Source organism: Zosterops lateralis, assembly GCF_965231275.1.
Source record: "Zosterops lateralis genome assembly, chromosome: 5".
NCBI lineage: Eukaryota > Metazoa > Chordata > Aves > Passeriformes > Zosteropidae > Zosterops > Zosterops lateralis.
The window spans coordinates 18,513,296-18,527,521 of record NC_139766.1 but is presented as its reverse complement, the minus strand read 5'-3'; the positions used below and the strand labels follow the sequence as shown (position 1 = coordinate 18,527,521).

Sequence of the window (14,226 nt, the reverse complement as noted above, 5' to 3'; positions counted from 1 at the left end):
ATAAATAGAGCAGTATCTTGCTGCCTCCCCAGCCATTACTTATCAGTTGGCACTTCTTCTGGAGGCCACACAAACACCACGCTTAGCTGATCTTGCACATTTCCTGCCGTTTCCCCTCTAGGTTTAAGGTAGTGTCAGTCACTAAAAACATGAGCATCCTAAATAGTGGAGGACTTCCTAAAGGATCTGCAGGTGTTGCTTTCTGCATTGCTAATATATGTAAAGACTAAGCATCTACAGCAGAGTCCTCACATGAAAGGTTTCTTGCACTATTTTGTCTGCAAAAGAGCTGGAAAATTGCCTTTTTCCATTTGGTTTAAAATGAAAATGCTCGGAAATGTTTTGGGAATTTTCAGACTAAAATTCCTCCTGTTCCCCTAGTAATGTGTACTTGTTTGCTCCCTCAGTTCTTAATTATGTGACATTTTTAGAGTTTTTTAAAGGAAGCATTGTTGGATAATATGTAAATCTGAAGTGTAAAGCTCCATAATGATGAACCTGCTTGTATCACATGCGACAGAATAATAGAGAGTAAAGAGTTAGTGCTGAATTCTTGCTGGTAATAGCATGCAAGTGATCCATTAGTTTGGTATGATCTGATTATTACTTTTTTTAAATTAAATCCTAATTGCTAATTCAGTTTGCTGCATACAGCACCTGGTCTTTCAAAATCTGGCCTTTACTGAGTACTGCAGATAAAAACATACAGCTTTTCTGCCTCTGCCTTGCATATTGTGGCTCCAGTACAGCATATTTTCCTTCCATGCTGTGAAAGGATCATTTCAGATACTTTTCCTGTTCTGTACTTTTGAATAACATTGTTAAAAATTTGTAGGGTATATTTGAATATCACTGATGCACAGTGGCTGTAATTGGTGAAGCAGCAGTTGTAACACTGTGATTGTTGCAGGTGGGAAGGATACGATAACATTCAGTGACCCAACTCTGCCCGTGATACAGCGGTCCAGGTCACCGTTGTTAACGTTCGCTGATAAGCCACAGAGAACCGAAGTACAAGGTGAGCACCTACAACATAAGAACATGATGAAAGCTGAGCACTCATTTCTTTCCAAATAAAATGTAATAAGTTTTCATGCTAGGATAGCAGAAGGCAAAGTTTCAGTGATCACAGAGATTGAATACATCATCCAGAAGTAAAACAGATAGATGGTCCCAGTATAAATAGCAAAGAAACGACTGAAAAGTTACTATTGAATGGATTGCATAAGGCTAGGGATCAGGTCTTACACCTCAAAGAATTTTCCTGCCAGATAATGTGACACTGTGTGAAGTTATTCATGCCATCTCTGTTACAGTTAACTGATTCCTGCACTTTTCCCCTCAGATAAAATGCACAGTAGGAAGCAGTCTGTGGAACTGGTTTAGCACTTTCCTGCATTATAGGTGCTGTCTAGATGAATGGCTTCCTGATTGCACATGGTAAATTGAAATACCCAACTCATTTTCCCAGGGAAATTGACTGCTTTTTTCATAGTCTTACATGTGTTTTGTTAAAAATCCTTCTCCAACAGCAAGCTTTAACGCTTCTTCAAAGTCAAGCTTAACTTTATTTGACAGTTGCTGATAACCTTGATTTGTTTTTCCTTAGTTTTTCATAATGGATGGGAGATGGATTATTATATTTGCTTATTGGCATTTGGATAAAGTCTTTAATGGGCATAACATTATGATATGCCCAGATCTTTCTCAGCTGACCATGAAGCATCATAAACAATTTATTTGTTAGTCCTGTAACTAAATAGATTGTGGCTTAATTTTGACTTTATAGTCCATGTCATTATCTGATAAAATGTGACAGCGAGGCTGATCTTTTTTTATAATCTTGATCAGCTGATATTTTTGCTAAAAATAAGAAGTGAAACTGTAATGAATAGTTCTCTGGTGAGTAATAATAACTGATAAATATTCATTCTTGTACCTACTTTATTGTTGCTTTTTAATTAAATCTGCAGTAACTGAAAGTATTTACTTGGTGGCATTATGCTCTTTTCTTTCCTTATTTGTCCTAGGTGAGGGTGGTATTACAGTTGTGATTACAGGCTGATCAGACAGGCAGTCTGATCTGCCTGTCACATTTCATCAAACCCTCTTGCTGTTGCTTTGTAACACTGCCAAATCTTAGCTCTGGGCTGAAGCTTTCCATGCTGTGTTTTCTACGTCAGCTGATTTTTTTTTTTTTTTTTTAAGACAGCCAAATAAGTCTTTTGTGTTAAATACTGATGACCACGTGGGGTTTTTGATGGGCTTCTTTTGTCTTTTGTATGTTTGAATTTGGTTTGGTTTTTGTTGTTTGGTTTTTTTTCAAATATGCAACCATTTATTGTATCTACAGTTACAGGAATTTGAAATCTAGGGAAAAGGTTTCCAGCCTGAGGAAGCAGTCTGGAGTTTCCCCATCATTCTATATGATTCACTTACAAATCTCATCTGCTAAAACCAGATTATTCTGTTGAGCTCACCTTGTGCCACCAGTGCTGCTAAAACTCTGTCTGCATCATTCCTTTGAGATAAAGTAAACTTAGAGGGGAAAAAGCCTGGAGCAGAGAGGGAAGAAAGGCCATGGTCAGGACTCTCAAGTGGTGGGAAGACTAGAGGAGATGGGGTTTGACAGAGCCAGTGGAAGTCTGAGTGAGGAGGGACCTGCATGTAGCTAAGCAGAGGTCAGAGCACAGGAGTGAGGAATCAGAACACTGGCACTGAAAGCAAGATATGATTAAAAATATTGAAACGTGCATGAGAAATGGGCACAGTGATTGTAGGGACTGGATAAACAAAGGGATAAGGAGCAGGACCAGAAAGATAGATAGGGAAAGAGAAGAGCAGAAGAAAACAGCCTTGGATAGGAAAGGACAGACAAGGATTAGACCCGTGGCAGTCATAGGAAGAATTGGCTCCCAGTAGGTCATCTCCTTTTCTCCTCTCCATCCCATGACCATAATGAGAACCAAAGTTAATCACAGAAATTCTGTCATTAAACTGGAGCAGGTTAAGAAATTACTGTTCAGCCTACACAAACAGCTTGGATTTTCCCTTGCCTGTGTCCCAATATGTCTGATAACCTGCAGTGAGAACTGAGACAAAAGTTACCTCTGTGATAATTAAACTGGGTTAATTTTTTGGTGACATAGATGAGCACTTATCTATGACCAGCTGTGCAGGAGACACCATGGTTTCTAGCAGTAGGTGATGCAACAATAACCTGTTCGGCTGCTCCAGATGCTTTTTCTGAAGGATGTTTGGGGCTGCCATTTTCCCTTCAAAGCCTGAAAAGGAAGGAGTGTGTTTTCAGCTGTGGGGCATATCCCTGTGCTTGGAGCCACACAACTCCTCTGCAGTCAGCATCTGTATGGGAATGATACACGGGTACCTTTTGTACCACTCTGCATAGACAATGACTGCTGTTGAGGTTTAGAAACTTGGTGCATATTGCAATTTTTCTTCTGTACCATGTACCTCCAAAATCTGGGGGACCTTGGAAACTGGGTAGAACACAGGAGTGTGCTCATCTGCCATCATTCACCAAACAAGTATGCTCTTGGTTAAAGTATTACTGAAATAAAAACAAAACCACTCTTATTTTCCTATTCATTGAATGACCAGTTGAGTGAAAACAGTTGATAACCAGAATAGCAATGAAATTCTTACTTATTGTTATATATTAGACTTCATATCACATTGGTCAGTTGTGGTCTTTTAAAGAGTAGCACAGATATTTGGTGTCTGTTTGACCCAAGAAATCTTCTTAGCTTTTGAACAAACATTTATTCTTCATCAGAACTTTTTCTAATGCATCAAGTGTTGCTCTAGCTAGATCTGTAGATAATCAGAGGGCTTTTTCAGGCTTTTTTTATCCAGTCTATCTTCTTACCCTGGTCTCACCAAAGCCTCCTTTAATCTGCAGTTGTTATCATTGTTTCAGTTAAGCTGGATGGTGGATGGCTGTAGGATCTACTGTGTGGTTCCTGTGTGAACCTGCTTAATGACAGAGTACAATGAATTAAATGCTTTGTGCCACAAAGTCTCACTTTATCCAATGCACAGGATGGATAGTGTCATGGGATGGATTGTACTTGAGCATAACAGCTGCTAATGAACAGCTACTCAGGGTTTTTCCACATCATTGTTGAATGCTTTGTCCCTGCTGTACTGCCTGGATGCTATTTCAGGCATTCCCTGAAGAAAACAGTGCTATTCTTCTATGAACTTTTCTCTGGTCATTTAGTACTTTGAGACAATTTATCTTCATGAGATTGCAGCAAGATGATAGGTTGGTGTTATTCTACTGTAAAGGGAGGAAACTGAGGCATGCAAAGAGGAAGGTAGAGTCCCTGCTAATTTTGAGTGCTAGTTTGAGGTACATACATTTTGGCTCATTTGGAGCACTTTGATGTACAGCACAAGCAGAGCAGTACCGCACATCAAGCTCCTAGTTTTCCAGCTGACTTCTCAGATAATGAGGCTTAGATCCAGTGGGTAATCACCTTTTGAAAGTTAATTTATCCCTGCCTTTTCCACAGATTTGAATTCCAGCTCTTCAGAGTTGCATTCCTAGCTTTGTTGATGGCAGTAAGAGTGTCTGTTCCCTTCATGGCAACCCTGGTCTCATTCACTCAGTAGCTCCCAAATTCTAAATGAGGCAGATATGATAGAGACAGTAGGCTGGTCCTCTGCAGCCAGGCAGTCCCATCCTTGTGTGAGGCAGGATTTCTGTGAGAGAAATGGAGTAAGTTCTTATATACTAAAAGGTAATGCATCTGCATAACAAGAGTAATTTTAAGCTCTCAAGGCAGACTTATTTTTGGCATTTCCTAATTGTTCTTACTTTACTTTGCAAGCTTATTTTCAATGAGGCTTCCTGTTCTTTAATGGACACATTTTCATAAGGGTGTTTGCACATTAATTTTTTCTCTATTTTGACACTTTTTCCAGTGTTTGCCTTTTAGTGTAATGTTATACTTAAAATTCTTGTACTGTTGCTTTGTTTTACACTGTTACCCTAATCAAAATAATCTTTTATGTTTGGAGAAATGCTGCAGGACCAATAACAAAACTTCATTATTGGATGAAAGCCTATGAAAAGCTCCAAATAAATGGAGCTCATGTTAACCCCTGAAACCAGTAGTGATGCGGGGATTAATGATAAGCTGTGCCAAAAATTTCCATAGCTAAGTGCCTTGCTTGGAGTTGATATTCCTCTGGAAAAGTTTTCCTGACCTTGCTGTTCTACAGTATAGTAGTGTCTGACTCTTAAAATTGTTGGTATTTGGGAAAGACAGGATCCAAAACAGAACCAGATCCAGCAAGAAACTTGGTGTTGTTTGTTTATTGACTAAGAAATAGGCCTGGGTGGGAAAGGGAAGCACTCTTAAAAATACCTTACTGAGATAAACATCTCTGTGGTCCAGCAATGGTAGTAATATTCTTCAGATCAGATATATAACAAATGCCTCCAACTGACTTGAGTATCTTGCTGTTCCATTTCTCTTTCAGCAGAACAGAAGGGAGAATGTGATGAAACTTATGCTGTTGTAAGTGAGTCCCTGGCTCCAGAGGGAACAAACTTAAATAACAGAATCCAAAATAAACATTTTTATCCTTCATTACCCCAGCTGCCTTCTGAAGAAGAAGACATAAACAAGCTTGGAAGTCAGATAATTAAACTGACAGTTGCAGAACTGGAAGGGAAAAGAGGAGGCGCTCCTGTGGGGGAGCAGAATGTGGGAGTTGAAGCAGAGCTTAATGATTCATCAGAGGCAGAGTTCCCACTTTCCAGCCCTGATCCATCTGACCCCACAGATCCCTCAAACTCTGAGAATGAACGAACAGGTGAAATTGAGGCCCTGAAAGACAATGACAAAACCTTAGAGAGAGATTGTGAAATTCCAAATGAAAGAGGGGATCAAAATAGCACCATGGATGTGGTGCATACTGAGGATGCTGGAAGGCATGGAGGGCTCAGTGTTAAAACTGCAGACACAAATAACAGCTTTGAGGAGCTCTCTGAATCTGAAAACAAGAAACCATCTGATGCTGCTGAAAACCGTGAATATTTGGATAACAGTTTGGCTTGAGGTATGAAATCCAGGCCCTTAAGCATCTCACTGTAATCCTTGTGCAGTTTCTGTGCTGTTGCAGATATGATCAGTAAAATATTGTGCTGTAGAGTTGATTATTTTATATTGAACTGTTAGTAATTCTTTAAAAAAGATGTTTTTCTGTTAGTTCTGGCTGTAGTGTACCAAAACTGTAAATTACTTAAGGTAAAGAATTAGTGATGAGGTTTAGTCATGTTGGCTTTTTGTAATCATTTGAAGTTTCTATATAGATTGATGTAATTTACATAAGTGTAGTAAAGAGGCCAGTGATAATGATTTATCTTGTTATCATTAGGCTCCTGAAACATGTATGGTCCTAGTGTTGGACTGTATTTTAATGTTGAGAAATGTCTCTCAAGGATGAAAAATTTGGAGCGATAACTTGAGAAGCGTCTTAAGGCTGCGAGCTTTTGCTTCTTTCTCAGACCGTGTTCTGTTTCTCTTTACATACAGTGACTGTCAGTACATCCTTAGAATAAGATCACTGTTCCCTTACAGGAAGTTTCTGAAAACCATCCCTGCACGTATATAGTTCTCTCATTGCAAATCTTTATACCTTTGTATTTTGCCTACTGTACAATTTTTTTTTCCTTTCCTCTCCCAGCTCATCTCATGAAAATGAAGCAAGATATTTCACCAGATACTGAGAGCCCAGTTTAATGAAGCTCTGAAAGAAACATCATCAGAGAAGCCAGAAGTCTTACTGTGAGAAACAGCAATGCTGTTCTAAAGCAAAGAAAAACTGCAAGAGGAGAACCAGTGATGTCCTGTCCAGCTACTTGGCTGTCAGTTTCTGGAATTGCATTCCTCTACTTACAGGAGCTGGAAGGGGTCCTTGGGCTTAGTTAATGGGTGATAGGTTTCAGCCTACTCTATCTGTGCTCTCCTTTCTAAAGGAATTTTATGTCTTTTTTATTTTCTTAGTACTTGGAATTAAGGATAACTCTTCCTTTCCTCCTCATTTCACCAGTCTATGGTATGATGGAAGGATTATTTGCATTGTTGCCACTTTTTTAAACTTCTTCTCTTGAAGAGGTTTAGTCATAGAAAAACATTCCTATAATAACTGGGGGAAAGGGAGCTGCTGTGTCGTTCCCTAGCTTGGTCCTGATGCTGGAGCTGTGCCACTCTGCTTCTAGGAAGGCAGCAACGAGGGAATACTTAAGGTTGAAGTTAGCAGCTGTTGAGGAAGGGGAGGCAGGTCTTTCCTCTCCTGTTTGTAGCATAAGGAATAGTCTTGCAGCTGTGGAGCTTCTATGGGCCAGCAGCCGTCAAGGCAATTTTTCTGCTGGCTTGGGACCTAATTGTCTGTAAATGTTCATTTCTCACTCCTAGAACTTGAAACCAATCAGAGAAAATTAAAGCAAATTTAATAAAATACTACTAATAAAAAGGAGAATCCCTCCCAGATTGAGTACTTCTTTGACAAATAGCTGCCAGCTGCAAGTTTTTACAGCCCACTTGTCAGCTACTGAATAAAGAGAGTTTATATTAGCGGTACTGACAAACTCTTCTGTATGTGTAAGATGAGCTAGCAGGTGCTGCCATAATCAAGGTGTCAGAGCCCATGAACGGTTTGTATTCAGCAGAAGAAAGGCTGTATGTAAATTATTCCATATAAATATAAGGAGTGATGGTTGGAGGGTGAAAAATGTCGCTTGTCTCTGTTCTTATGTGTTTTCCCTAGCAGGTGCATTTGTGTAACCCTTTCAGTATCTGTCTGCAGGATATAGAGCCATACTTACAGTGCTCCTCAAATATGTGTACTTTGTCTTTAAGGGTAATTGGACATTGTAACATTCCACTGATGTTATGCAGCAGTCCTTAGAAACAAAAGTTATATAAATAGTTAAGGGTATTAGGGACATGAAACAGTAAAAAGTTTTTATTTTGTTATCTTGTTCACCATTAAAATTCCTTATTACCTGTAAAAAACCAAGAGTTTAAGTGTTTGAAAGAGTGTTAAGCTGTTCCCAGTAATTGTAACTGACTGCATTACTGACTCGTTTTTGTGACAGTCAGAAGAAAAATAGCTGTAGAGACTAAAATCTCCAGGAAAATGTGGAGGATTTTTTTTCCTCTAATGCCTGAATGTCACATGAAGTAGCATTTTGTTTGAGATGTATTTCTTCCATTTTTCACAGACTGATCCTGCACAGAGCTAAATATCAGTGCAGTCAGAACTGAGGCAAACAAGTAAGAAGGTCAAGATATTTCATGTGTTGAGCTTGGAAATGTTAAGGGTCTTTTCCTGTTTCCCTGTCCTGTGTCTTTCCTGATGCAGAGATGTGAGAATGAGAATTTTGCTCGCAGTCCCTTAACAGTCCTAGTTAATGCTATTAGTTAATGAAGAGCTTGCTGTAAAGTTGAAGCAGTGCTGGATCAACAGCATTTGAGTGCTTCATTTGTTGATTCTTTTCAGTATCTTTTCTGTGAGAGCATACTGATGTACAACCCAACAATTAGGGCACCTTGGTAATTGTCCTCACACCATTCTCCCTCTTCCATGCCATTTTTAAATCTTTGCAATCACTAAATTTCAGTAAGATACATAGATCTCTGAAAATCCTCATTTCCAATGTGATACCACTGCTGCATATTGGTCCTCTCCTTTCTCTTCTAGCAAATGTGTATTCTAGCTACATTTTTAGCTTTCCCCCAGGAACACAAGACTTCAAAGCAAGGAGACTTGTAAAAGTAAGACATTGTTGCTGCACTAGGTGATAAGTAATTAAATATTCTTGTCAGTATCTTCCTTGGATATTGCTTTAATTGATACTGTGCTAATACAATGATTCTTCTTTTCCCCAGTAAATTTAACTAGTGTTTTTTTATGGACTCAACTCTACCTTAGATTTGGAGGGGTGGTTTTGTTTTTTTGTTTTGTTTTTTAAGACCTGTGTTCCGTTTTTTACTAGTTTAGAAGTGCAGAAATCACAGCCAGACATTTGAGCCTTTTTGGTGTTGGGCTTTGGGGAAAGGAATTTTGTGGCAGGAGTATGGAGAAGCTGCATTTCACAAACTGATTTTAAGGAGGTTGTACCTAAAGGTGAAGTCATGCATTATCTGTGAGGAGGATTTCATTTGAAAGTATGATGATGTGGTTATTGGAAAAATGATGTTCACTGAATTTGTAAAATAAGTGTGTGAAAATGACAGATTAAGAAGCATCTTTTAGAATGCTGCTGCTTTTCTAAGTGAGACTATTTTTAAGCATATGGGAATTTGTATAATAAAGACAGTGGAATTTCTTTAATCCCTGTGAGCTCAGGAATGTATTTCAAAATCTTAACTGAGATTAAGCTGAAAATCTGCTACATTTCTAAAAGATAGCATTTTGTTTACAAGCTTCTGTTTTGTAGTTTGCTTTCTAAATTATGCAGTTTAATTTATTTGCAAACCAGTCTTTTGTTGCTGCCTGGATTAACAGCACAATGTGCTTAAACTCTATTAATAAATTTTGTCATCTTTAATGAAAACATTTCCTGATATACTTGTTCTACCTGTGTCCTTTTCTCTTCTTAGTATTAGATAATGATAGCCATGGGGTGGTGCTTTAATATTCTGAGTTGTGTTAAATTTAAAAAGTAAAGCCTTATTAAGTGGGAGTTGTAAGTCTGAAAATTATCTTACTTAAATCTTTTCACTGTCACTTCTCCCAGACCAAACTGACTTTGTTCCTACAATTTTGTATGAAGTAACACACTCAGTATTTTTTTGCTTTGAAAATATTTCTCTCTGTTCTGCTAACTTTATCATCATTGTCTAAGCAGCATTATAACTTTTGTATATAACCTTGTTAGTGACAGGCACAGACTAGAGACTTATACAAGTAGAATAGCATAATGGATCTGAAGTTCACAGAAATTTCTGTACTTTCCCTTATTTCTAGGGGAAGTCCACTACCAAGGTCTTGCAACACAACACCCAACACTGTTTACAGCATAGAGACCTTTCTGCTTTTCAAGTTGGCACCTAACTACAGAATAGTGTCTAATGAGAGGCACAATCTTATTTTTTCCTTTAGTATCTAATGAGTCCTTAAAAGACCCTTGCAGTGCACAGATTCTTTAGCCTGTGCACCCTGTCCATCTTCTCTCTTGTTTACATGCATTCAACTCCCAAACTGCACAAAAGGAATCTTATTTCTTCAAGGAAACACTCACAAAGTTGAGTTGATGCTGGTTTTATTGATGGGCTTACATAAAGGAAGCTCTACAAAAGTGATATGCATTTCATAGAGGAGCAAGCAAATGGGAATCCTCTAGCCTTATATTTTAGTGGGCAACAGCACAGCCTGAGTTATGTTGTTCTGCCCAGGATGTAGCTGGCATTTTGGACTTCACCTAAGCCTGGTTGTACATTCTTTTGTTGAGCCCTCTCTTCTTCTTGTCTGTAACCTCAGGCAGTTTCTCTTCCCACAAGTTCTTGTTGCTTATCCCAATCACACAGCAAGCCAGACGTTTCCCAGCATTTCCATTTTCCAAGCTGGCCTTGTTATTGCCCTTGCCCATGTCATCTTCCTGCTCATGGATCACAACAGATCTGCCCATGATGGAATGTGGACCAAAGACTGTGGCAAAGAGGTTTGTTTTGTATTTTCTGATTTTGCCCTCTTTAGGAAGAAAGTTGCCAAAATCTCCTGGGTGACGAGGGTGATTCACTCTGAAAGGGTTATAATGCCCCCCTGTAGAATCACAGCCATTGCTGAGGTCTCCAAGCTCATGGATGTGTATCGCTCTGCTAGATTGATTGTTATCCAATGGAAACCCATCCAAGTAAAAAATGGCTTCCAGTTTTCCGTATGAGTAATACTGCCTGAATAAGACTTGTCCAGTCACCTGTGGCTTGTCAGCATCTATGTTGGAGCTGGGTTTCATTTCACAAGTGGTGTAAATCACCCCATCAGTTTCATTACCACCTGTTACTGGGTAGAGCAAATGCTGCCAGAGGTCGTTCACTTGTTTCCGTATTTCATGCAGTGATTCCTGGCGTGGGTCAGTTTCCTTGTCTGTCGTGACACCAGAGGCAGACAGGGCGAGCCCAATGACCAGAGAAAGAGTCAGAAACATCTTCGCAATTTCAAGCCTGCAAAAAATACAGGAAGGTACAAAGAATTCAGGGCATTTTGCAACAGTATGGTCGGAGAAAAAGACACAGCCGGTGGGGAGCTGAGTGAAACAGCTGGAACATGGTCCTGGTGGACTGCTGCTTGCTAAACCTGTCTAATGTGGTGAACTGAGACTCAATCAGAATCATATGTGTGTTTAAACACATACAACTGGCACCCATGACTAAAAGAAATTCTAGAAATTATATATTTTAAATTAGATCTTGATCTCAAAAACTACCTCTGTTTCCCTGCAGGAAGCAAGCAAGCCAAAATCTATTTCTGAGTTTCTGTTTTTGTATTGTAGAAAAGTAGGCTTTTCTACTTCAACAAATTCCAGCAAGACAGTTTGCCAGGAGTTTTTTCTTGGTCTATCTACTTAACCACTAGTTAGACGTTACAAACAAAAAGTAAAAATCCAATAAGTTGATTACCTTGCAGAACCCCTCAGCAGTAGCTCTTCGCCTCTGCTCCCCTAAAGCACAGATGTGGTCGGACAGAAGGCCAGAGGTGCTCGAAGGTGATGCTGATAGAAACTGCGTGTTTGTGTAGGAATTAGGTAACGCCGCTCAGGGGAGGCGGCAGAACTGTGGGAGGGAAGGGAGGCGGGGACGGAGGGAAGAAGGAAGGGAGGGGAGAAAGTTCTAGGCATTTTTGTTTTGGGCAGGGTGAATACTTTATCCTTTCCTGGTGAGTTTATTAGTCGGGCTTTCGGTCCTCACCGGCATTTCAAAAGAAAAAAAAAAGGGGGGGGGGGGCACGAAACTTAGAGATTATTTTGTCTTCTGGTGATTTCATGCACTCCTCTAAAACAAGTGAACTGCAGCAGGCAGGGAGGGGAGAGGAAGGAGCTTTATTAAGCAGAATTTGGCACTTGTGTGCTGGTTGTCTGGAGCTAGCTTGCATTTTTATTTCTTCATTAATCAAAATGCAAACTGGTGCTTGAGCAACATAACCTATGAGGAGGTGAGGATGTATACAAAAGTTTTTGTGGATTTAGAAACAGTTTAAACTCATTGTTGAGGTACATGTCAGTGATGCCTCTCTGAAGTTTTAGGGTTAGTTAACATCTGCTCTGCTGTTTTGCTTGCCAAGATATTTACTCCACTGCAGCCCTTCTGCTTTTTTGTTGTTGTCGATTTTTTTAACTAGCAGTGATTTCTTTCCTAAGAGAGAAGTAAGCACCACTGAGGCAGTGCAACATCAGATATTCCTCAGAAGCTGGCTGGAGCATGGAGAGTTCACTTGTGTTTCATCATCCCATGAACTGAGAAATGCTCTCCTCTCAGGGGCATTACTCTGCCCACAGCACTTCCCACTGATGTAGCTGAAATGTGGATTTGTCTGTCACAAGATCAATTTAACAGGGTGAGATTTCTGTGGAGAGAAAAGAGTAGCTCTTATTACTCTGGAACAATTCTCAATACAAGAAAACTGCAAAGAAAATCTCTTTTCCCAGTTCACGTCTTCTGCCAGCTGGGTAAGGAATGGGACTGTCAGCTTCTGCAATGGTAAAATTGTGTGTCTAATCTTACCAGCATCATATACTACATCAGATCCAAGATGCTCAGTTATGTGAGAGAGAGAATTTTTTTTCTTTATGTATGAGGGAGAGTAGAGTTAAAGGAATGTCAACTACTCGGATCATTAGCCAGGGAAATACAGAATTAACTAACTTCATTTTTGAATGTTGGGATATTGAATGTTTTACTTTAGCTCCAGGCTTCAGTTCCTAATCTGTGAAACAGGACAACTGGTATTTCTTCAGGATATTTACAAGTTTTTCACATCACTGTGCTCCTGGGCTCCATGCCGTGTTCAGTGGGAACTGAACTCTCAGAGAAGCTGAGCACCAGGATTGTCCATCACCCCAATCCTCTTTTGCAGCTCTTCCCAACTTCATTCACTGGCAGTCTCTGAGCTGGGAAAACCCATACTTGCAGTGTAGTAATACTGTGAAATTGACTGGGTTTAAAACATTTGCAAGTTTTATAATCAAGTTTTATAAATAGACACAAAAAATGTTCAGCTAATACTAGCCAAATGCAAAGGTTTAAGTTTGTAAAATACAGGAAGCAAGCATCCAGTCTAGGTACTATTAGAAAAATTGCTTCTTAGCAGCATAAACCCTTTTTAAGGGGTCAAAACAAATGGAAGGAAGAAAGGAGCATCATTCATTGTTTACTCTTTGAGTTACAAAGTAGTGAACTGCAATTGAGCTTAATACTTTACAAGGAAATTCCTGAGCCAGCAGTCAGTACTCCAAGAAATGAATTGTAAAGCTTTAATTGAATTATAAGGCATTTTGAAATACCTACTAGGGACAGAATTTTAGCTGGCTTAAATACAGCAATGTTTCTGACTTGAGTGACATTTGTGCTGTCTACACCAGCTGGGATTCTGTCCCTGGAAAAACCCTACTTGCTGCTCTTTTTTGATGTACTGCACATGAGGGAGTGAAGCAGAAATGCAGAAGGTGTAAAGGAGATGATCAAAGGGACAGAAAGGACTGCAGCAAAGCGAAGTGATGTATTTGTAGTGCTCTGCACTTCGGAGAATGAAAAGGAAATAGTAGCTGTGGGCTACTGTCAGAAAGACGTATTTTTAAAAGGGTGATAACTACAAGGAATGCAATTGCCAGGGTGATTTGGCATTCATTTTAAGTCTGAAAGATGGTCACTAAGTACTAACCAGGTGTATCATTAAAGTCTGTTGTTACCCACTGCCTGTGTTTTAATTTTCTAGTTACAAAGAGGTGCGAATAATGGGCTTGACAGCCTTTAAAGCAGACAGCAGTTGCCGGGAAGAAAGCCCACAGTGACCTGACCGTGCACTTGTGTTAGAATCGCTGCTCTAAAAGAATTGTGTTAGAATCACTGCTCTAAAAGAATTGACCTCTGCTTTTGTTCCAGTTCTACGAGATCTTTTGTTTCCTGAGTTTCGAGCAATGTCCTAAAATTTCCTGGGCTTCACAAAACAACTTCTGCAAGGCTTTCTAGA

The 14,226-nt window shown here is 39.5% G+C and overlaps 2 protein-coding genes across 4 annotated transcripts in view; one reads left to right on the top strand and one right to left on the bottom strand.

Moving 5' to 3' along the window:
* CCDC149 (coiled-coil domain containing 149) overlaps positions 1-9,590 on the top strand; it is a 51,938-nt gene extending 42,348 nt beyond the window's left edge. For 2 of the 3 annotated variants that reach the window (XM_083862401.1, XM_083862403.1), the window contains exons 11-13: positions 911-1,018; positions 5,512-6,093; positions 6,721-9,590. In XM_083862401.1, coding sequence (XP_083718527.1) covers positions 911-1,018; positions 5,512-6,092 — 689 coding nt within the window. In that variant the 3' untranslated portion in view covers position 6,093; positions 6,721-9,590. The remainder of the gene's footprint in view (positions 1-910; positions 1,019-5,511; positions 6,094-6,720) is intronic. The other variant, XM_083862402.1, reaches the window with a different exon arrangement.
* Positions 9,591-10,286: 696 nt separating this feature from the next.
* SOD3 (superoxide dismutase 3) lies at positions 10,287-11,827 on the bottom strand. Its single transcript, XM_083861958.1, has 2 exons — positions 11,661-11,827; positions 10,287-11,204 (listed from the first exon to the last, which is right to left on the bottom strand). Exon 2 carries the CDS (start codon positions 11,186-11,188, stop codon positions 10,463-10,465), a length of 726 nt encoding a protein of 241 aa, XP_083718084.1. The 5' UTR covers positions 11,189-11,204; positions 11,661-11,827; the 3' UTR covers positions 10,287-10,462.
* Between the last annotated feature and the right edge of the window lie 2,399 nt (positions 11,828-14,226).

Bases quoted from the DNA above. Each gene is read 5' to 3' on its own strand.
- SOD3 (XM_083861958.1), bottom strand. From the start codon at position 11,188: ATGTTTCTGACTCTTTCTCTGGTCATTGGGCTCGCCCTGTCTGCCTCT.